We start from the raw sequence: 22920 nt of genomic DNA, 5'->3' as shown, positions 1-22920 counted from the left end.
GGGTGTTCACCAGCGCCACCCTCAGCCAAGGTGGCGGACGTGGAACGTCCTTTGTTACCGCCAGCGTCACGTAGCACGTGATCAAGAGCGAGGGCGAAAGCTGTGCTAGAACCCTCTTACGCTACAACCTAGTAAAGCAATGACTCAAATTCCACAAGAACAAAATTACTGCCACCACATTACACGCTGGCTTCCTTGTATTTCATCTTCAATTTTGAATTAGGTTAACGATCGTGTTCAAGAGGTAGTTATATTGCTATTACATGCCAACATTAGGGACATTTTCCGGTGGAAACCAAGTTTCCAATACTGAATTCGGCGTATTTACCGATTTTTATCGGTTTAAACCCTAATCACCAGTTTTAAAGAACCTTTTGTCTCGCGGCACTTCACTACAGCGCTCCAGACTAGTCCGCCCATGCTTGCATGTTCTTTCTGCAAATATGTACGTTCCTTCGAACGAGCGATGACTTTAAAAAGAAATTTCCGAGATCCCAGCAGAATCTGCGCGCTGTTGCTGTGCTGTCCGCGAGGTGTGTCAGCAGGATTTCGCGAGTGATACTGGCCTTTCCTTTCCTGTAAACCTCTTGTCTCGAATTAATTACCTGATTAACCCACAGCAACCATATGTCACTTCCACATATTTCCTTGGTGATCTATCCGATATACCGACTGGTTCCTCTTCTGCGAGTGAGATATATACTGGGTTTTTCCTTCCCTAACCATTTCACTGGCTCTAATTGAGTTTCGATGGAGGCTAAACGACGTGCTTTGCGATGTCAGTGCACGTTAAAGATCGCCAAGTGGTCGAAATTGCTCCGGAGCCCTCCACTACGTACGACACCGATTACACTCTCATTTTCAGTCCTACCTTCCTTTCTTTGAAAAGATTCCGAAAGAGACAGACAGAAGTGTTGCCCGATTTCGTGCAACATCTTTTCAAAGGAACATGCACCAACTATATAGCTGCCCAGCAAGTATTATTGAGCTTTCTCCCTTCCTTTATATCGCGGTTAAGGCGCCCATAGAACAAGCGTAACAGACACTGCACCAATCCTTTTTCTGTGATGCGATTATTATTGTTATTGGCTCTAATTTTGTCACTGCACACCTTTCCTTGGTGCCCTATCCTATGGTGCTATCCCGATATATCAACTAGTTTCTCTTTACAGCGCCGACAGTGATGCCCACGCGAAACCCACCTACATAGTCATACAATGCTTACGCATTAAAACATTCTGCAGCATCTCGCCCGTGCGGGATAACGAAGCAGTTCAGGAGGACAAAACATCTTTTTTTATTTAGTCAGGGTAGGGGGGGGGGGGGGGGGGGGGGTCAGTCCAGGCCATGGCTGCAGTTATCAGCGCGGCGATCCAGCCATTGCTGGCGCTCCGGGCAGGGGTCCTGCAGGGCGGCCTCCCATCTTCCATGCAGGGGTGGGGGAGTGGACTCAGAGAAGGGGTAACTTGGCACGCCCAAACCATGTGGTAGAGCGTTGCCCGCTCATCGCAATGTGGACAGTCAGGGAAATAAATGGAGGGGTCATCATCATCAGCCTGATTATACCCACTGCAGCCTCTCCCATATTTCTCCACTTAACCCGTTTCTGTGCTAGCTGCATCCACTTGACCCCTGCGAACTTCTTAATCTCATCCGCCCACCTAACTTTCTGCCGCCCCCTGCTACGCTTTCCTTCCCTTGGAATCCAGTTTGTTATCCCCAGCGACCATCGGTTATCCTCTCTTCGAACTACATGTCCTGCCCATGTCCATTTCTTCTTAATTTCCACTAGAATGTCGGTAACTTGAGTCATTTCTCTGACCCACTCTGCACGCTTTCTATCTCTTAATGTTACCCCTAACATTTTTCGTTCCATAGCCCTCTGGGTTGTCCTCAACTTAAGTAGAACTCTCTTGGTTAGCCTCCACATTTCAGGCCCATAAGTGAGTACAGGCAAGATGCAACTGTTGTATATTTTCCTCTTGAGCGATACCGGTAAGCTGCTAGTCATAATCTGGGAGTGCTTGCCAAATGCGCTCCATCCCAATCTTATTCTTGTTACTTCCTTTTCATGGTCCGGATCTGCGGTTACTACCTGTCCTAAGTAGACATATTCGCCTACTACTTCCAGTATTTCGCTACCTAATGTAAACTGCTGTTCCTTCCCGAGGCTGTTGAACATTACCTTAGTCTTCTGCATATTGATTTTCAAGCCTACCTTTCTACTTTTTCTGTCTAGGTCATCAATCATTATTTGCAGTTCATCCCCCGAGTTGCTTAGCAAGGCAATGCCATCAGCAAATCGCAGATTACTGAGGTATTCTCCATCTACCCTTATCCCTAACTGCTCCCATTCCAAGTCTCTGAATACCTCCTCTAAGCAAGCTGTGAATAGTACTGGGGAGATTGTGTCTCCTTGCCTAACACCTTTCTTTATGGGAATTTTGTTACTTTCTTTATGCAGAACTATGGTTGCTGTGCAGCCACTATATATATCTTCCAGCACTTTCACGTACGGCTCGTCTACCGCCTGATTTCGCAATGCCTGCATCACCACCGAGGTTTCAACTGAGTCAAATGCTTTTTCGTAATCAATGAATGCTATGTATAAGGGCTGGTTATATTCCGAGCATTTTTCTATCACCTGATTGATGGTATGGATATGATCGATAGTAGAGTACCGTTTCCGAAACCCTGCTTGATCCTTTGCTTGATTGCAGTCTAAGGTTATCCTGATTCTATTAGCGATTACCTTAGTAAATACCTTATACGTAACAGACAGTAAGCTGATTGGTCTGTAATTTTTAAGGTCCTTAGAGTCCCCTTTTTTGTGAATGAGGATAATGTTTGCATTCTTCCATGGATCCGGTACCGTCGATGACACCAGGCACTGCGTATACAGAGTGGCCAGTTTTTCTAGCACGATATCCCCCCCGTCCTTGGATGGGTACTAGCTAGCAGAGGTTTAGGAGAAATGGTGTAACAATTATTAGGCATTCGTTTGCAGTCGGCGGTAAGTTGCTGCTTCTTGGGTACGCAGGGTGGGAGAAGGGGGTGGTAATGTACGGCGAGACAGCCTGTAGTGTTCAAGCAGTTGTGTATGTAAGGATCGGGGAGGTATACGTGCACAATGATCCGGGAGAGGGGATGGAAGGAGTGCGCGAGCATGTTGATGGGCAGCTTCAAATTGCCGGGCTTCGTCTGGTACGTCTCGGAATCCAGATCACATTGATTCTTTTCGGAGAGTATTAGCGACGAGGATTCGGCGGCTAGCGGCACCGATGCGTCCGCGAAGATAGTTACGGCAGGCCGTGCAGGAATCCGACATGATTGTAGCTTGTGAATTAATGGCGGTGGCTAGAGCAATGGCTGCTTCTTCGGCAATACTCGGTTCGGTGGTGCGAAGAGAAGCATATTTGAGGAGAGTGCCCGCTGGAGATGTCACGGTACAGCTACGTACAGAGTATTCAGTTGGCTGTCCCATATTTAAGAGAGTGTCTCTCAATTGCCTGTCGGCGGTCTTCGTGGTATTCTGCATGCATGTGCTTGGGGAGAGGTTTGGCGGTAATTGCTCGGCGGATATTCTGTGGCAGATCTTCGCGGTTTTGAGTGGTATAGGGTGGAGCAATATTGAGAGTTTGAAGACATGCCTAATCCAGAGGGCAAGGCTGCTAAGCGGACAAGTTGCGCCAGGTGATGTGCAACTCTTCAATGGTGTACACGAATGCCAAGTTGGAGTAAGCGGTCGGTATGCTGGGGAATACTGCGCTACTTGATAGACAGAGACGACACACGAATGAGGAGCGAACTTACATCATAATGACTGTGGGAAAATCAGCCACCCTGGAAATCTTGCGCAACATTGCTTGCGATGCGAAAACTGGCTGCAAACCATTATTCCACAGGACTGAAATTGTAGGCAAACAAAAGGAAGGAATTGAAAGAGAAATCGTAGAAGCCTTCTTAATTGAGTCAGCAGAAAAAGATACATGTGTTAGTACATCATCTGTGGCTCTCGCAAAAGAGGAGCTAGATATGATAGCTGTGCAGATGCGGAGTTATGGTCGAAGTGATAACGCGCGTGATCACACGCATGAATGATGTGTTTGTGATTTGACGAGAATGCTATATGTATATATGTACGTGTTTTGTCGATAAAAATAAACAGTTGTAAGTTTGCGCCTCATTCGTGTGTCGTCTTTCACTTGTCTCTGTCTATCTAGTAGCGCAGTATTCCCCAGTATGATCAACCAACTGGCCCGTTTGCATTGTCGGTCGGTATGCATTTGGGACGCCCTAGGGCTGTTCTGACCGCTTTTCTGACAAAAGTGTTTGTTTTCTGTTGTGTGCACCGTTAACCACGATACACGACGGAAAAACCAGCAATTCTGGACGAGGTCGACACCCGATCTCCTCACGCACTCCTCGTACTGCAGTTTCTCCATAGAGAATAGTTTTGTTTCTCTATGTTCCCTGTAGCTTCGGATAACTGCTGTCTAGAACTAGAATACTTAAAGCTGTCATAACTGCGTGCGATCTCAAGGTGCCCACAAACGTTGCCCTAGGACCTTCTGAGAACCGTGGCGACTGTGACTGTACTCCACATAAAATGCGCGCGAACGCCACAGCATAGCCTGCCACAGCTTCTAAGCATTTAGTCAAGATGGCGCCACTAACCCGTGGTTTTTCGCCACCTTGGCTTTTCGCGCTGTGCGCTGGGTACGGACCGCGAGTCTCCCCTGCCCTAAACATAGCCGTCGATGCTAAAAGCGGTGCGCATCTGCCGGGCCGCGTTGGGCCCAGCCGCCGCCGCTATCTCCTGTGCCACCGCTGTCCCCGCTGCTCCCAAGAATGTCGTCGTCTTCTCTGAGGTTCGTGCGGGCCGCGGCGTCACGTACTGGCTGCTCCTCGATCGGATACCGTAACCGAAACTGCGTGTCCACGCCGCCCAAGCGTCGCACCTGAAAGCTGCCCTGCCGTCTCAGGTGAAAGCCACCCGAAGCCTCCGCCGCCAAACGCGCTGCTGCACAACGCATCGACGTGCACCGTTGCAGCTGCGACGGCGCTCAGTGCGATTTTGTTGCGCGGCTCCCCCTGTTCGGTCTGCTTCTCCTCTATGCGCCACACGTCCTCGCGCGCGCAACGAAAGCAAGACTGTCGTGTTCGCTCTTGCGTATTTTAGTGCACGAAGCCTCGGCAGGCCAGTTCAAATTCCAGACTAGCAGCAGCAGCGCGTTCGAAGCGCGCTGTCGTACGCCCACGTTATACAAAGCGGGCTCGCGCGCTGAGCCGCAGGCCGTCAGTGGCGAAACCAAGAAAAAAAAAAGACACGCGAGAGCAGCTGCGAGTGCGACGCGGGGAAGGGCCGCCGAGAGCGGGCAGGCGAGCGACGCGAGCCGAGACCCGAGGTCCGTTGCGGGCTTGAGTAAACAGCGCACGCTGTGGGCAGCAACGATGAGCAGCGAGCTGTTTTTATGCCCCCCGATTTCCTCGGAGTCGCTACCAGCTGGCGAGGAATCTGGCATCGTCCTTCTTTGGAATCGAGAAGGGTACTCATTTTATTGCGCTGCGATCCGGATGAGGTAAGCGGGATGTGTTGTCGGCGCGGCTTTTGCCGTCCGTCTGCTGACTGCGCAGCTTGCGACAGCGCACGGAAGACGCGATCGTCACTTTTCGCTTTCAAATACTCTGCCGGCCGCTCGAGCTGGATGTACGCGACGTGGACAGCTTTACCTGACGCCCAAACAATCGCATAACGACTCAAGCGTGTTGCCGGCGATATAAGCATACTTCGACTCGTTGTCGGGCAGGTATACGAGCTCGCGACGACGATACATGCGGCGTTTAGACATGCGCGCATACGCGTAGCCCACCCGAGAAGTCATCGATTTGTGCATGCCGGCATGAGAGGCATGCGGCGTGACCGATGAAAATTGATAAATTTTCACAGGTCAAGCAAATCGCACCGGTAATGCAGCTGTCGATTGTGAAATCAGAGAAGTAGCAGTAGTTTTTGATATATACTCACCATTTATGAACAAAAAAAAAATATTACAAATTATTGGAATGCCTTCAGAAAAAGAAGGGATATGGGTTCATAAGGAAATTACTCGCTGTAGGTATCAAAACTCAATACCGAGTCGTTTTAGAATCAGTGCATGGGCATTTTTGTTCTATAAGTATGGGTGCTGTAGGCGTGCACATCTAATCATATTGAAGAAAAAGACCAATTCGAGCTGTTTACAGAATTCCTGCAGCGGTGGCTCAGTGTTAGGGCACCCAACTTCTGATGCCAAGGACGCAGGATCCATGGCTACGGCGGCCGCTTTCAAGTGCAGGCAGAAAGCAAAAAGGCACCTGTGTGCTGGACATTATCACATTAAAGAACTCCAGGTGATCAAAATTTCTGAAGCCCTCCACTATGGCACCTCTCGTAACCTAGCTGAGTCACTTTGGGACGTTAAGCTCTTTAAACCAAACCATACCTGTTTAAAAGAGCGCATTGTTGGGCGAGTCGATCGGACATATCTTCAAAGTATACTGCGCACACAGAAACAAGGACGTGAAGGTACACAGAACAAGCGTACAACCTGCACTTGTTGAGTGCACCTTCACGTCCTTGTTTTTATGTGCGCAGTATACTTTGAAGACAAACCTGTTTAAAGAAGCAGTGGGATATAGGCTACAATCTATGGTTTTTGGTAGGCCATTTTGACTCACATAGATATATATATCTGAAAGAAGCCAACAGTCAGCAAGGCCACAATTATGCATGTAAAGTAATCTGGTAGAAGAACGGAGGTTTGGGTTAGTTGGTGATCATCCATGTTTAAGCAAAAGCGCAAAAGGACAGAGACGAGTGGAAGGAGCTACACGACGTCGGCACTGAATTTGCAACTGTCTTTATTAGGAAAACACACATCAATTATTACTCTACTCAATCAGCGCCCATGTGCTACGTCAAAAACGTGTCAAACCCAGACGTACTTATCAGGATAAAATCACTTACAAATCACATTTGTGTGCACTGACCCTTTAACCTTTGTGTGGTATGCTCATTTCTCTGGTTGATAAAGTCACGGATGGTGTGCTGACACAGCCGTCTGCTTTTCTGATGATATGGAAAGCCTCGGCCAGCTCTCTTGTGCGCCGGCCATTATGCGCAAACAACACTTCTGTATCGACAAAGAATGAAACACATTTACACGAAAAGCAATGTTTGGCTAGGTTTGTGGCTTGTTTGTGTAATTACAAATCTAATTACAATGCTCCATGAACCTAACGTTGATACATCGGCCTGTTTGGCCAATGTACGTGCGGCCACAAGAGAGCGGAATTTGGTGAACTACATCCTTGTGACGTGTAACATACCCATTTACATGCTTAATGCTACACTTATTTTCTTTGCGTCCTTCACCCTTCCTTTGAATGGCAGCCCCGATTTTTCTAGTTTGTTAGGGGCTGAGAATAAAACATCCGCTTCGTGCATAGCCCCACTGTCTTTAATCTGTGAGACAAGGCATGCACATAAGGCATAACCAAAACCTTCTTGCGTTCTTTAGGAGCCTTTTGCATCTCCGAACCGCATTCTGAAGATTTTAATGTTCGGATAACTTTGTCTGTACTAGGCACTAGAACTGCGTCAGGGTACCCCGCTTCCTTACACCTCTTAACCTGAGTTGTGGCACTAGTGCTCATTTGATGATGGCAGGACTTTTGCACGGCCATCCTTAAACAACTGTTAACTATACCAGTTTTTACAAGCTTAGAGTGGAATGATTTATAATTCAGCAAGGGCTTCTCACTTCTGAGAGAATACTGCCAACAGATATGGCCCAGCTGAAACGTCAATTTTAAATCAAGGAACTGAACAACACCTTCCTGAGGAATTTCGTGGGTGAATTTCAGTCCCGACCCATTTCTTGTGAAGACTTCAAGAACTCGTGTCACATCCTCAGGTTCCAGGGACCCCCCAACCACAAGGAAATCGTCTACATAGCGGAAAATGCGTGTTAGAGTTCCAGCTATATCAGTCTCTATTTTCTTGTCAACCTGGCTTACAAAAATGTCCCTATTCTTAGCAACATTTTCCTAAGCCAGGTTGTTAAGAAAATAGAGACTGATATAGCTCGAACTGTATCACACATTTTCTGCTATGTAGATGATTCCCTTGTGTTTGGGGGGTCCCTGGAACCTGAGGATATGACACGAGTTCTTGAATCACAAGAAATGGGTCGGGACTGAAATTCACCCACGAAATTCCTCAGGAAGGTGTTGTTCAGTTCCTTGATTTAAAATTGACGTTTCAGCTGGGCCATATCTGTTGGCAGTATTCTCTCAGAAGTGAGAAGCCCTTGCTGAATTATAAATCATTCCACTCTAAGCTTGTAAAAACTGGTATAGTTAACAGTTGTTTAAGGATGGCCGTGCAAAAGTCCTGCCATCATCAAATGAGCACTAGTGCCACAACTCAGGTTAAGAGGTGTAAGGAAGCGGGGTACCCTGACGCAGTTCTAGTGCCTAGTACAGACAAAGTTATCCGAACATTAAAATCTTCAGAATGCGGTTCGGAGATGCAAAAGGCTCCTAAAGAACGCAAGAAGGTTTTGGTTATGCCTTATGCGCATGCCTTATCACACAGATTAAAAGGAGTGGGGGCTATACACGGAGTGGATGTTTTATTCTCAGCCCCTAACAAACTAGAAAACTCGGGGCTGCCATTCAAAGGAAGGGTGAAGGACGCAAAGGAAATAAGTGTAGCATGAAGCATGTAAATGGGTATGTTTCATGTCACAAGGATGTAGTTTACCAAATTCCACTCTCTTGTGGTCGCGCGTACATTGGCCCAACATGCCGATGTATCAACGTTAGGTTCATGGAGCATTGTAATTAGAATTGTAATTAGACAAACAAGCCACAAACCTGGTCAAATATTGCTTTTGGTGTAAATGTGTTCCATTCTTTGTAGATGCAGAAGTGTTGTTTGTGCATAATGACCGGCGCACAAGAAAGCTGGCCGAGGCTTTCCATATCATCAGAAAAACAGACAGGTGTGTCAGCACACCATCCGTGACTTTATCAGCCAGAGAAATGAGCCTACTACACAAAGATTAAAGGCTCAGTGCACACAAGTGTGATTTGTAAGTGATTTTATCCTGATAAGTACGTCTGGGTTTGACACATGTTTTTGACGTTGCGCATGGGCGCTGATTAAGTAGAGTATAAATTGATGTGTGTTTTCCTAATAAAGACAGTTGTGAATTCAGCGCCGTCGTTGTATACCTCCTTCCACTCGTCTCTGTCCTTTTACGCTGTTGCTTACGCTGTTGCTTAAACATGAAGTAATCTGGTACAAGCTGCACCCTGTACAGTAGTCAACGTCCCATTTTGTCTTGTAAGCACGCTTGTTCGTAAACAAAGCGCAGACGATACAGCAGGCAAGACGACATAACAGACAGTTGTGTCGTCTTTGTCGCACCTATTTAAGTTTACGAGCATGAACCAACTAGCCCCGCAACGCATATTACTGGAAGCATGCTTGCCAAGCAGTTACAGTTGTTGTTGCCACAAAGGCACTGAAACGCTAACCAGCTTCAACAGCCAGCAATTTTAGAAACTTTAGCTGGCTCAGCGCGTCGTAGGGGGGCTACTGCTGATCACGGCTTCATGTCCACACTGTTCAGTTTGAAGTTCAATGTGGGGACTCGCTGTTTTTCAACCAGCGGAGTGTATTTCTGGCTCTAATGTGCCGTGTCTTTGTTCATCGCTAAGCGGTAGTGGTTTTTCAGAGAAAACAGATCAGCTGAAACCATCCTAGCTGCTGTCATCACATGCAGCTACAATCTGCTGACCAGTGTTGACAGTGTGTTGCTCTGGTAGCAGAAAGTAAAGAGAGACTAGATGACACACAGTTCTGCCAATTAAAGTTGTTTTTGAGGACAAGTGTAAGCAGAGGACACGAAAATTTCACGCCTGCCAGCTGCATACAAAAATAACATTGATGTGGAGAATTGTAAGAGCTACGAAAGAAAACTCAGTTGTTCTCAGTGTTTATTTTTCAGATCCAGCAAACCTTCTTTCGGTAGCAATAACATCACCTTCAACTCTGGTTACGTCTATAAGTACTTTCTTCTGGGCAAGTTGGTTCATATTAGCAAAAGGAAATAAACTAGCGCAAAAAGTAGAAGAAGAAAGAGACGTCTCTTTCTTCTTCTGCTTTTTGCGCAAGTTTATTTCCTTTTGCTAATCTGGTTACGTGGAATTTGAATGACATGTCACTCTGACCAAATTAAAACAAAAACAAGAGCTAGCTGACTTGGCCACATTTTTGCCATTTTGCATAGCCAGAAGCAGGTGCCTTATGCAATCTCAACAACGAATAACCTCTTAAAATTCTAAGAAATGTACTGTCTTTCCATTCAATGCCCTGCACTGCTGCACAAGATGCCTTTTTGTGTTTACTTGTGATATGCATGATAAATTTCAATGGAAGCAAGGGTGCTTTCCTTTACAAACAGCAGTGAACCTTATCTTACAGGTTTTATTTATTTGCAGATGACATGTGTTTCACTCCACCAAGCCATTCCAATAGAAAGATATGCTAAGGAATAATGCATGTAATGAGGAAAAATGTTAACAACAATTTGCGGACACATGGAAGGAGTGCCACTCCTTTCCAGTGTCATAAGAGGAGAGTACATGTTTTGGAGGCAGGACAGAGAAGACAGGTGGAATAAAAAATACACGCATAAATCAAGTGCAATTTTCAGGAGAAAGGCAAAACAGATTTTTGTTCTCTTCAGAGAGAGTCACATCATGTACGACAATGTTTATGTGACAGTGGACAGGTATGTATATTAAAAAAAATTGTACATCCGGATCTAAACATTACCATGCAGCAACCTTTTATCCGCTTCAGCTATTCAGCATATCAACTGCCAGTCATATTGGCTATTTCTTCAAAATAAATCATGGATGGCTATCATGAAAACAAGTGCCATTGTTACTGAAATTCAGTGCAGATGACACCCACTGAAACACTGATCCAAGCAAATGTAACATATTATCTGGAACAAGAGCAATGTCTGATAAAGCTACACTACAGCTGCACTGCATATCAGCACTTGTGTCTAATCTTGGTACAATGATGTCAGGTCACAGACCAGGAAGTTTACTTTAGAAGATATCGTCCAACTGAAACTTGACACTATGGTGTGCAATATGTACTTGCCACATCTTGTGTTCAAGTTACTTTTCCAGCCTGTATGTTGTGCACATACAGCTCCATGGATGGGTTCATTCACTTACATTACAAAGTGAAGGCTGTGTTGAAAAACTGCATAGTCAATGTACTGTTATGATTCAGCTCAAACACAATCAGGAAAAAAACGTTGAACTTTCAACTTTATTTCAAGAGCCCAGCAGATTGTGTTATTGAAGCTTTGTGCATTTAGCTTTCAGTGTGAACTGTCAGCATTTAGTTACAAAACATAACACTCTGCTTACTGTTTCCTGATTGCCTTGATCTGCACAACAGCACAGACTTTGAAAAAAAAAAAAAAAGTCATTGCAGCTCATTCATAGTCGTTGCATCATTTCCTTCTGCCTTTTCTGTCAAGCTGTTCAGCATATTTGCCCTAAGCTTGCACTTCTAGGTAATAACTATTTCTTATTAGTTATGTCTCACTCTCTGCTGGTAACAATTAGCTTCTGCTGCTCAGGAGAGGGCCAGAACAAACTGAAGATAACAATATCCTGGCAACTTTCCTGTTAAATTGGTTCTTCCTGGCTAAGCACTTTCACAAGCCTGCAACAGTCATTCCTTTTCTATACTCGGGTGCCTTCTTTCTCAGTTACTTTCTGCTACTCATCATAGTAGCTATCAGAAATGACAATTAGCTCACAACCAATGTCCGTTGGCTAAGTGCTGCACAAGCATGCATAGACTTTTCATTTTTTCAAGAAATGAACAGTGATCTACAATATCTGTGGCAAATTTCTGTACACTTCTTTACATAATGTGGCTTTTTTTTCCTTCTGGTTATACAAACAATCTAAACCACTTACATGCTGCATTTACTAGATGTCACACTTTAATGAAATACTTACATGCCACTACAGCATGACACATGTCATGCTGATATGTTAACGATAATTTTAATACTATATGTTGCTTTTCAAAACTGACTGACCGTCTCTAGTGTTACTGGACCACGCACACCCTAAAATGGACTCTAGTTTTAAATGCTGAACATTCTGAGTAGAACTGTTTAAGAGATTTGCAGGGGGTTTGGCACTATATGTCGTGGTATCAAAAGAATTAGTATGATGTGCCCCTACCCCCACCTTTCTCGATTCTGCTGGCTAGAGCACTGATTAGGTGTCCTGCTTCCATCACATTTTAGGAACAGTCCAGCACATACGCTGTCTTAATTTGCCTCAATGGTTCAGTGACCATGACGTGTCATTGCCTAGACATCTCGATGAGCTAAAGCCATCGTAGGGACCTGTTACACTTGCCTATAGCAATGCGAATTACTGTGGAAACTGAAGAAAAAAAAAAATAACCTAGCCGCCAATTTTAATGGACTTGAAAAAAAGAGTGAAAACACAGGCTTTCTTATTTAATTGGACGACTGACCTTTTGACTTACAGTCAGAGTTGGCAAAATTGAACAGAAAACAGATGTTAATGTCTGAGAATAAGATAATCAGTTCAGCTCAGTCATTCAGTCGTGTCCGACTCTTCATATCACGCCACGCTTTCCGGTCTCTCACTATCTTCCTAACATCACATAACTTCATCTGCAGCGCCTCGAGGGTGCCATCTAACCATCGTGTTCGCTGCCTACCCCTTCTCCGGCGACCCTCAACCTTTCCCAACATCAAATCTTTCTCCAGCGACTCCTCTCTTCTCATCAGATGACCAAAGTAGCTGAGCTTTAATTTTAGAATTTGACCCTCCAATAGCAGTCAGGGTTTATGGTCGACAATAGCGACTGATTTGATTTTCTGGCCATCTAAGGAACTCTCAAGGGTCTCCGCCAGCACCACAATTCAAACGAGTCAATTCTTCGGCGGTCAGCCTTCTTCACAGCCCAACTCTCGCATCCATACATCACAACTAGAAAGACCATAGCACGAGTTATACGGATCTTGGTTGGCAGTGTAATGTCTCTGCTCTTTACTAGGCAGTTGAAATAGCCAGCTGTTTTCAGAATAGTTATCTGCTTAGGCAGGCAACTGTCAAAAATTCTAAGTGGCTTCAGGAAAAGCTTGGTAGCAGTGCCTTTGCAGAGGCACACACTTATTTTTATGGGTCTGTCACTTTCTGATTGACATACAGTTACTTAAGTGCCTTGCTACAACATTACTGCTTTCTCTGTCATTACAGCTGACTGCTCTGTCACCACGTGGCAGCATGCGTGAAATGAGCTCGCGGTCCCGCAATGGGCGATCCCAGGCACAGCCACGGCGGTCAGAGCCACCGTCACCACAGCCAAAGTCAGGTACCACAAGCCCATCGGATACATCTGACTACCACTCGGACTTGTCGCTCGGCAGTGGCGACCTCCAGCAGCAGCAACAGAGGCCACTTGTCATCCGCCGCTCGTCCCTCATCTGCTCCTCTGGGTCTGACCAGTTCACCTATGAGAGCCGTGCAGACCCCAATGATCCAGGAACGCCCAGGGTTAGAACTCCAGTGAGTACATCACCCACTTTGGCTCAGCTCTGCAACCCAGAAGGGTTGTGCACCCATAGGACATGAACGACACAGGGGAACAAGTTTGTCAGCCTAAATTTGGAGTATGGAAAGAGTGTGGGTACAGGTTGCACATATGTTTTAACTCTCTTCTAATAATAGAGACAAGCACCGATTTATACCAGCATGCTTTTAAGTCGAAAATCTTGATCTCAGATACATATCAACAGCATGAGTGCTTTCCAGAAAAAATTTTCCCCATCCGGCCCACTTGCATCTTGCAGAACTGCATTACTATGCAATTCCAATACCACAACCTATCTTAACAAAATTTTCAAACTTTCTAGCTTGCCCTGGTGTGAAGAGGCTGGGCATCAACCACTTGCTATGGATGCATGTGATGAGCATTTTTTGCTGAGAGAAAATGTTATGGTTGTTGCAAGCATGGCTTCTTTCCTATCATGTGGTTTAAATTGTTTACTGCCACAGCGGGTGTGCAGCACTTCTACCTCAATGTTGCGTATGTGAAGTCATGCTGTTTGGAGCAGAATTAATCAATGATTGAGAACAAGTGGGTTCGTATAAAATATAATTAGTGTGCTGGCACCACATTACAGACACCTCCAATTATACCATGTATGCATACATCACAGAAACAAAATAAAATTATCTTCATTCATTATTATTTTCTTTATTCACTCTCATTATAATGTCTACTGCATCAATAAGCGAAGCTAGCAGCAATCTCATATGCTTAGTTTGTAGGGAAGCCCCAGTGGAGAGGTTTAGAACTAAGGAATAATTACAGCTAATAGCCAACCCAAGTATTGAAGTCCTGCAAATTAGGTGAATAAAAATTTGCTCTAATCTGCAGATATAATGTACAATGTGCTGTGCATAAAACACAGGTGCCTGGTGGACGAATCAGCAGCGGTGACCTGTCGGGAGTGCAGACGATAAAACGCAACACACTGCTGCATCCTGAGGGTCGGGCTGACCTACAGCGCTCCGTCTGTGTGAATGGCCGCTTCCAGAATCCGTGGCCAACGTGGAGACCGCCGACCGTCACTAACATCTTTAAGTTTGGCCTGTCACGAGACAACAGCAACGTGCCTCCAAAGCAGGTACCTGACTGCTCGGCACTTCCTGTGACAGTTATATTCACAATGCACTTATGAGGGCTAGATGGTACCGTTTTGCATCATTGCTGGCAGTGCTTATCATCATAATCATCATCAGCCTGACTATACCCACTGCAGGGCAAAGGCCTCTCCCATATTCCTCCAATTAACTCGGTCCTGTGCTAGCTGCATCCACTTGACCCCTGTGAACTTCTTCACCTCTTCTGCCCACCTAACTTTCTGCCGCCCCCCTGCAATGCTTTCCTTCCCTTGGAATCCAGTTGTTATCCTAAGTGACCATCGCTTATCTTCTCTTCGCACTACATGTCCTGCCCATGCCCGTTTCTTTTCCTTGATTTCCACTAGAATGTCAGTGACTTGAGTTATTTCTCTGACCCACTCTGCACGTTTCCTATCTCTTAATGTTACCCCTACCATTTTTCTTTCCATAACCCTCTGCGTTGTCCTCAACGTAAGTAGAACCGTCTTTGTTAGTCTCCACATTTCAGCCCCATAGGTGAGTACAGGCAAGATGCAACTGTTGTATACTTTCCTCTTGAGCGATACCGGTAAGCTGCTAGTCATAATCTGCGAGTGCTTGCCAAATGCGCTCCATCCCAATCTTATTCTCCTTGTTATTTCCCTTTCATGGTCTAGATCTGCGGTTTACCTGTCTTAAATAGACATATTCGCCTACTAGTTCCAGTGATTCGCTACCTACCGTAAACTGCTGTTCCTTCCTGAGGCTGTTGAACATTACCTTAGTCTTTTGCATATTGATTTTCAAGCCTACATTCCTACTTTTCCTGTTTAGGTCAGTTCATCCCCTGAGTTACTTAGCAAGGCAATGTAATCAGCAGATTGCAGATTACTGAGGTATTCTCCATCTACTCTTATCCCTAACTGCTCCCATTCCATGTATCTGAATACTTCCTCTAAGCAAGCTGGGACTAGTACTGGGGAGATCGTGTCTCCCTGCCTAACGCCTTTTTTTTGTATAAATTTTGTTACTTCCTTTATGGAGAACTATATGGTTGCTGTGCAGCATCTTCCAGTACTTTGACATACGGCTCGTCTACCCCCCGATTTTGCAATGCCTGCATGACCGCCGAGGTTGCTACTGAGTCAAATGCTTTTTCGTAATCAATGAAGGCTATGTATAAGGGCTGGTTATATTCGCAGCGCTCAGCATTACTTAATATTCCCGTGGCTTCTGTAATGTTACATGGCACGAAGACAACTTTACAAATTGGGATGTTGAGTGAAAAATATTGACGACACCTGTGTGTATTATTATCATCAACATTCCCCTATGTATTCCACTCATATCAGGCCACTGCATGTAGTGCTACACACAAAAAAGCAGAAATATGCATTGTTGACTGCTTTTGACAAGTTTTCAATGCAAGGGCATGCAACTCCAATACGCTTTTCTTTTTCTGCTCAGAAAAGGCTAGAGAGTTGCCACTGTTACTATAAACATAGCAGTGTAAGAACAAATTATTATGGGGACACCTAAGCTTTACCTTTAATGGTATGACGTGACATTGCATGCTGGCACTCGATGTATAATGCTTGCTTTGTCTATAAGTTTGCTGCTCATTTTTTACGTTGAACTTAAATCCAGCGAAGCAACTGAAAACGCAGAATTGCGTTGTCGTGAGGCAGCATTTGAACTGATGGAAAAGGAAAGCTTGCAGCGTATCCCACTTATATCGCTCGACTTCTGAGCCTTAGGACTCGGATTTGATACCTGCCACAGTGGGTACATTCGATTATCCAGTCTCGGACTACTTGCTGACAGGTCTCGGCTTCCGCTCTGACAGGAAGCAGCGTGATGGTCACATGTCAATGTGAGCTCCCTTCAACGTTTGCTCTTGCTGCTCTTAGCAGACGATGCCCATCATCAGTCACCACGACTCGGTTCTTTCGCAGTGATGCCGCATGCATGTTTATCTTTTGGCGTATGTGTAATACTAAAGATAGATAACAAAGGTGTGAATCAATCGGTGCTCTTCGCAAACGGAGTGCGACATGCCTGAATGGAAGCGTTTTGCAGGCCTGAGTTTGGCAGGGTTTTCTGGCCGTCGCTGTTCACAATGTTTTTCAAAAGCCTAGCTCACTGCGCTCGAAAGCAGAAGAAATCAAGCATTTGCAACAAGCTATAGCTGCTCCAGCACACAGCGGTTCGCTTGCGATGCTTTCAGAAACTGCGCACTGAAAAGATCGTAAAACAGGTGAAGATCTTCTGGGCAGCACGAAAAAGCAATCCATGCTCAGGACTCCGGACGCTTCCGTGTGTAGTGAAATCCAAGACTAAAAGCATAAACGCAACATTCAAACGTCTTACAGCTGTTTAGAGAGATTGTGTGATTGTTTAGCGCACAGTATCGTATGCAGGAACACGAAAAGTGCTCAGGATGTGCTCGGGGTCTTACTCAAAATGGCCGCCGGCCAAGGAGTGGGTGGGGCTTCTGGGTGGGTGGGGCTTCTGGGCTGCCCGAGGAAAATCGAACGCCAGACAGCTGTCAGCAAGTAGTCCCGGACAGTCCGGGGCTGATAATCGAATATACCAAGTGATCCCATATCGGTTGAAACTAATGCAATACATTGGGGTATCGTGCCATGTCAGCATGCGATGAAGAATTTCAGACTAGTTAACGTAGAAAGACGGGCTAGTTGGTCTTGATAAATAGAGTGCATATTTTTTCAGCGCAAAATTAAAGACAAGACTAAAAAAGGAGACAGACAAGGGACGAACGCTGAACTTACTGATAGTTTATTGCAAGCAACATCAATATATACAAAAAGCGTACAATGCCATCTTTTAAGCGCATGACCCAAACCTTCGCCTCTGCATTATCGTACAGATTACAGCCTCATCAGAATCACCTATGGCCACGTGTCATTCTAGTCTTAAAAAATTCCAGCTCTTTGGGTGACAACACAACCGAGCTACTGCTGACACCTTGATTGTGAATCTTAAGGGCCTAAAAAATCTCCCTGCTCAACTGCTGCTTGAAGCTGCGCAGCACACCTGTGTCGCTGAAAGCAGGAGTGCATGAAGGATTGGTAGGGCTAGGGCAGCGGCCGCAGTGCAAGGCTAAATGGCTACTCTTTACAAGGGACCTGACTGCTCTTCGGTGCTCTCGCAATCTGTTGTTTATGCATCTGCCTGTCTGTCCGACGTAGGTTTTCCCACGCAAGAGAGGAATCTTGTATACTACCCCCGTTCTACAGGAGACGAAGCAGGTGTCATGCTTCTTCGTGCATGCATCAGTGCCACTCTTTTGCCCATTCACCTTAGGACAATGCCGCGACAACTTTTCAGGTGCAATGAAGACGACAGGGATGCCACACTTCTCTGCAACCTTCTTCAGACGGTGGGAGAAACCATGAATGTAAGGAACGACATCAGGCCTTGCTTCCTGGCACCTGAATTGTTGTGACCGCCCTCATTCCTCACTCTCCACTTCCCGCAACAACTTATTCGTTACCGAAGCGAGGAGTTTGTTTGGGTAGCCGGCGGCTTTCAGGCTTTCGATCTGGCCCTGCACGCTGATGGTCATAAAGTGTGCACATGACTTTGCAATGAGCAGAATGTAGACTGTTCCTCTTTTTACCAATTTTGAAAGGGCCGAATCATTGATCTGAATTGTGGCGTCTGAATTGAATTGATCTGAGCTGTGGCGTCAAGTCAGGTACATTCATATGTGTCTACGTGTCTACGCTTCTCTGTATGCGGACTGCCAGCCTGCCAAAGAGAGTCTGTATTGTATATTCACCCCTCAGGCCGCCAACACGACAGAAGTCCTCTAGAAGATGCAGTTGCCAGGATAGTGTGCATGGAGGAAGACGAGAAAGCAGGAGAAGCCAACGCCTGGAAAGGTGACGTGCCTTGGACAGTGTTCACTGCCGGATGATATAGAAGGTGTGCTGAGACACCGGCCGAAGTTTGCGAATGAACCAAGGCAGTCGCCTGTGGAAATGTTGTCGCTAGTCAGGACGGTAGCATGCAAGGCTGATCAACCAGACAGGAAATGACGTATTTCGGAAGGTGTGGACTGTTTTTGTCAAAGGCCGGGGTATTGAAGGATGCGGCATTGATCAAAACTACTAAATACCTGCAGAGCAATAATCTTGCACTGGTAGTGGTCGACAAGGAAGGCGGTTTCACCGTCATGCCAAAAACGTTGTATGAGGCTAAAGCGAGCGATGCAATCGCCAAGAATTTCAGAGCAGTAAAAGCCGTCTCTACTAGGGTAAAGAGCAAGGCAGTGGGCTTATGTGAAAAGTTACAGTCATCGTGCCTTCAAAAAACTGTCTCTGCTGCGGGGAAAAATACCCTTGACATATTCTTAACAGCAAAGACACATAAACCAGATGTGCCGTTCCGAGCAATTGTAACAGAGGGTTCTACATGGCAGAATGCGATTTATAGGTTTCTGCAGAAGCACCTCAGCTCACTGAAGATAGACAATCTTTTCATGGTGGTAAATTTGGGCGAGGTTATAGACTACTTCCAGCAATGTAACAGCCGTTCGGAGGCACTTGGTGCCTTTTCGATAGATGTAGAGGACCTTTTTTATTCGATTCCCTGGCCTGACTTATTAGTGGCAGTTCAAGACCTCATTGAACAATCACGGCCTTTGCAATTCCAGAATTCTTCAGGTGAATCTATTGACGGCTTCATGGAACTCGTATCAGTTTATCTTTCTTCCACTTTTATAGATTTTAACGGTAAACCTTTCATTCAAAAACTGGGGGTCTGCATTGGTTCGTGCATTGCGCCTGTTTTAAGCACGATCTTTTTAGCCCAGTGTGACAAGCGTATCGACAAGTGCATTGATGCAGCTATAATAGCTAAGATATTTAGATATGTTGACGACTTCCTAGTAGTTGTCAGGGCAAGCAAGTTTCAGTGTAGGGAGGCCGTGGTAAAAGCAGTGCTTGATGTGTTTAAAGTGTGCACCAAAAGTCTTCGTTTTACTTTTGAATTGCCAGAGGACACCGGACTTCAGTTTTTGGATGTGCGTTTGATCTTCAGGGAGGCGAATGTGTGTTGGAGCTACAGGCCGCGGTCGAAAAAAGAAGTGTTGAGGTATGATTCGGCCCATTCAAAATTGGTAAAAAGAGGGATCGTTGTTAATTCTCTACATGCTGCTCTCGCAAAGTCGTGTGCACACTTTATGACCATCAGCGCGCAGGGCCAGATCGAATGCCTGAAAGCCGCCGGCTACCCGAATGAACTCCTGGCTTCGGTAGCGAATAAGCTGTTGCGGGAAGTGGAGAGTGAGGAACGAGGGCGGTCACAACAATCCAGATGCCAGGAAGCAAAGCCTGTTGCCGTTCCTTACATTCATGGCTTCTCCCACCGTCTGAAGAAGGTTGCAGGGCAGTACGGCATCCCTGTAGTCTTCTCTGCACCTGAAAAGTTGTCGCGGCTTTGTCCTAAGGCGAATGGGCAAAAGAGTGGCACTGATGCATGCACGAAGAAGCATGACACCTGCTTCGTCTCCTGTAGAGTGGGGGTAGTATACAAGATTCCTCTCTCATGTGCGAAAACCTACATCGGACAAACGGGCAGATGCATAAACGACAGATTGCGAGAGCACCGAAGAGCAGTCAGGTCTCTTGTAAAGAGTGCCATTTAGCCTTGCACTGCAGCCGCTGCCCCAGCCCTACCAGTCCTTCATGCACTCCTGCATTGAGCGACACAGGTTTGCTGCACAGCTTCAAGCAGCAGTTGAGCAGGGAGATTTTTGAGGCCCTTGAGATTCACAATCAAGGTGATAATTGTGTCAGAAGTAGATCGGTTGTGTTGTCAACCAAAGAGCTGGAATTTTTTAAGAGTAGAATGACACGTGGCCATAGGTGATACGATAATGCAGAGGCGAAGGTTTGGGGTCATGCGCTTACAAGATGGCATTGTACACTTTTTGTATATCTTGATGTTGCTTGAAATAAACTATCAGTTGAAGTTCAGCATTCGTCCCTTGCCTGTCTCCTCTTTTAGTCGTCTTTAATTTTGCGCTGAAAGAATATGCACTCTACTAAAGAATTTCAGGTTGTCGAAATTAATCCAATGTCCGTCATTAGGGTGGCTTTATAGGCCATTTTGCTTTGGGATAGTACATCCTATATAGACCATAGCAAAATTAAATTCTTTATTTGCACCTTTTATTTACAGCTGTGATAAACTATCAGTTGAAGTTCAGCATTCGTCCCTTGCCTGTCTCCTCTTTTAGTCGTCTTTAATTTTGCGCTGAAATATGCACTCTACTAAAGAATTTCAGGTTGTCGAAATTAATCCAATGTCCGTCATTAGGGTGGCTTTATAGGCCATTTTGCTTTGGGATAGTACATCCTATATAGACCATAGCAAAATTAAATTCTTTATTTGCACCTTTTATTTACAGCTGTGATAAACTATCAGTTGAAGTTCAGCATTCGTCCCTTGCCTGTCTCCTCTTTTAGTCGTCTTTAATTTTGCGCTGAAAGAATATGCACTCTACTAAAGAATTTCAGGTTGTCGAAATTAATCCAATGTCCGTCATTAGGGTGGCTTTATAGGCCATTTTGCTTTGGGATAGTACATCCTATATAGACCATAGCAAAATTAAATTCTTTATTTGCACCTTTTATTTACAGCTGTGATAAACTATCAGTTGAAGTTCAGCATTCGTCCCTTGCCTGTCTCCTCTTTTAGTCGTCTTTAATTTTGCGCTGAAAGAATATGCACTCTACTAAAGAATTTCAGGTTGTCGAAATTAATCCAATGTCCGTCATTAGGGTGGCTTTATAGGCCGTTTTGCTTTGGGATAGTACATCCTATATAGACCATAGCAAAATTAAATGCTTTATTTGCACCTTTTATTTACAGCTGTGCAGCTTGTGCCGACTACTGGGAAATGATATATGTGGGTTGTAAGGTCCCGGGTGACCCAGGATATGAGATAATGTAGTGGAGGTTCAGAACAAGTTGGCAAGTGTGTGTGCGCCATTAAGGGTATGATGCAGCGGTCTTAATGACTGTAGTTTATTGGCTGCCCTTCCCGATACTCATTCGCGTCCATTCACTTTGCTACTGTCTTTCAAAGTGAGTGGGTGCAGCGGTGGCATAGAGGTACAGTAAAATCTCGTTACAAGAGATGTGGTTAAAAGAGACACTCGGTTATAAGAGACACTTGAAAATAGTTTGGTTGGTTTTTCTATATTTGCCATGTTAACGAAATTGCATACAAAAGACATAGTTACAAGAGACACTCCGTTACTAAGGACAACTTTTGCAGGTCCCTAAAGTAACTTCTTCACTGTTGAGAAGAGACACAATTTACCCAGGTATGCTCAAACAATGCAACTGACTCATACCAACTTGTATCTGTGGCAGTCTAGATTTCCTCATCTAAATTCTATTCCATATCAGTGTCCTTTTTTGTTACAATATGCATGGAATCAAGGAGTGCCTCCTCTTGACTGGAAGTCAAAATGTCCCCGTTGTTTCAGTCACACAGGAACGTGATGACAGTGGCTGAAACAACGGGGACATATTGACTTCCCAGTCAAGAGGAGGCACTCCTTGATTCCTGACATATTGCAACAAAAAAGGACACTGATATGAAACCAGATTTGGATAAGGGAATCTAAACTGCGGCAAATATGAGTTGGTAAGAATGTTTGGTTACAAGAGACCTTGGTTCGGGTCCCTTGAGTGTCTCTTATAATGAGGTTTTACTGTAGAACATCTGCCTCGCATGCAAGAAGACCGTGGTTTGAATCCCGGTGCAGTGCAATTCTCCCCCAGATTGCATGAACAGGTTTGGGGTGCGACCTGGTGCCGATGAAAACCTGTGGCAACACACCCCTCACCATCAAAAGTGTTGGCCACCTTGGTGCAGTAATTGGCCGCAACCTCCCATGATTAGTCGTATAAAATCCCGACACTCAGTCACCAGTGGCTGCGGAGCAACTGACCACGGCGGCGGTCAGACCTGTGACGCAGCGGGGGGTGCTAAGAATTTGTGGCTCTGCTGAACAGGCTGCCATTGGAAACTGACCCTGGTAATAGTTAACACTAAAACCCTGGATAGTGAAGCTA

The 22920-nt window shown here is 45.4% G+C and overlaps 1 protein-coding gene across 4 annotated transcripts in view; it reads left to right on the top strand.

The window, feature by feature from the left end:
- Positions 1-4714: 4714 nt before the first annotated feature.
- LOC146180260 (N-acyl-phosphatidylethanolamine-hydrolyzing phospholipase D-like) overlaps positions 4715-22920 on the top strand; it is a 46638-nt gene continuing 28432 nt past the window's right edge. The window contains exons 1-3 of one of the 4 annotated variants that reach the window (XM_084579471.1): positions 4715-4871; positions 13393-13701; positions 14610-14825. In XM_084579471.1, the coding sequence (XP_084435597.1) occupies positions 4761-4871; positions 13393-13701; positions 14610-14825 (636 nt within the window). In that variant the 5' untranslated portion in view covers positions 4715-4760. Of the gene's footprint in view, positions 4986-5347; positions 5583-13392; positions 13702-14609; positions 14826-22920 lie in introns of those variants that run through there. The other 3 variants (XM_084579475.1, XM_084579473.1, XM_084579472.1) reach the window with 3 other exon arrangements.

This window comes from Amblyomma maculatum, chromosome 9 (assembly GCF_055883805.1).
Source record: "Amblyomma maculatum isolate TAMU_Amacu chromosome 9, ASM5588380v1, whole genome shotgun sequence".
Lineage (NCBI taxonomy): Eukaryota > Metazoa > Arthropoda > Arachnida > Ixodida > Ixodidae > Amblyomma > Amblyomma maculatum.
Note: the sequence above shows the minus strand (reverse complement) of the source record. Positions and strands in the feature narration are given on the sequence as shown.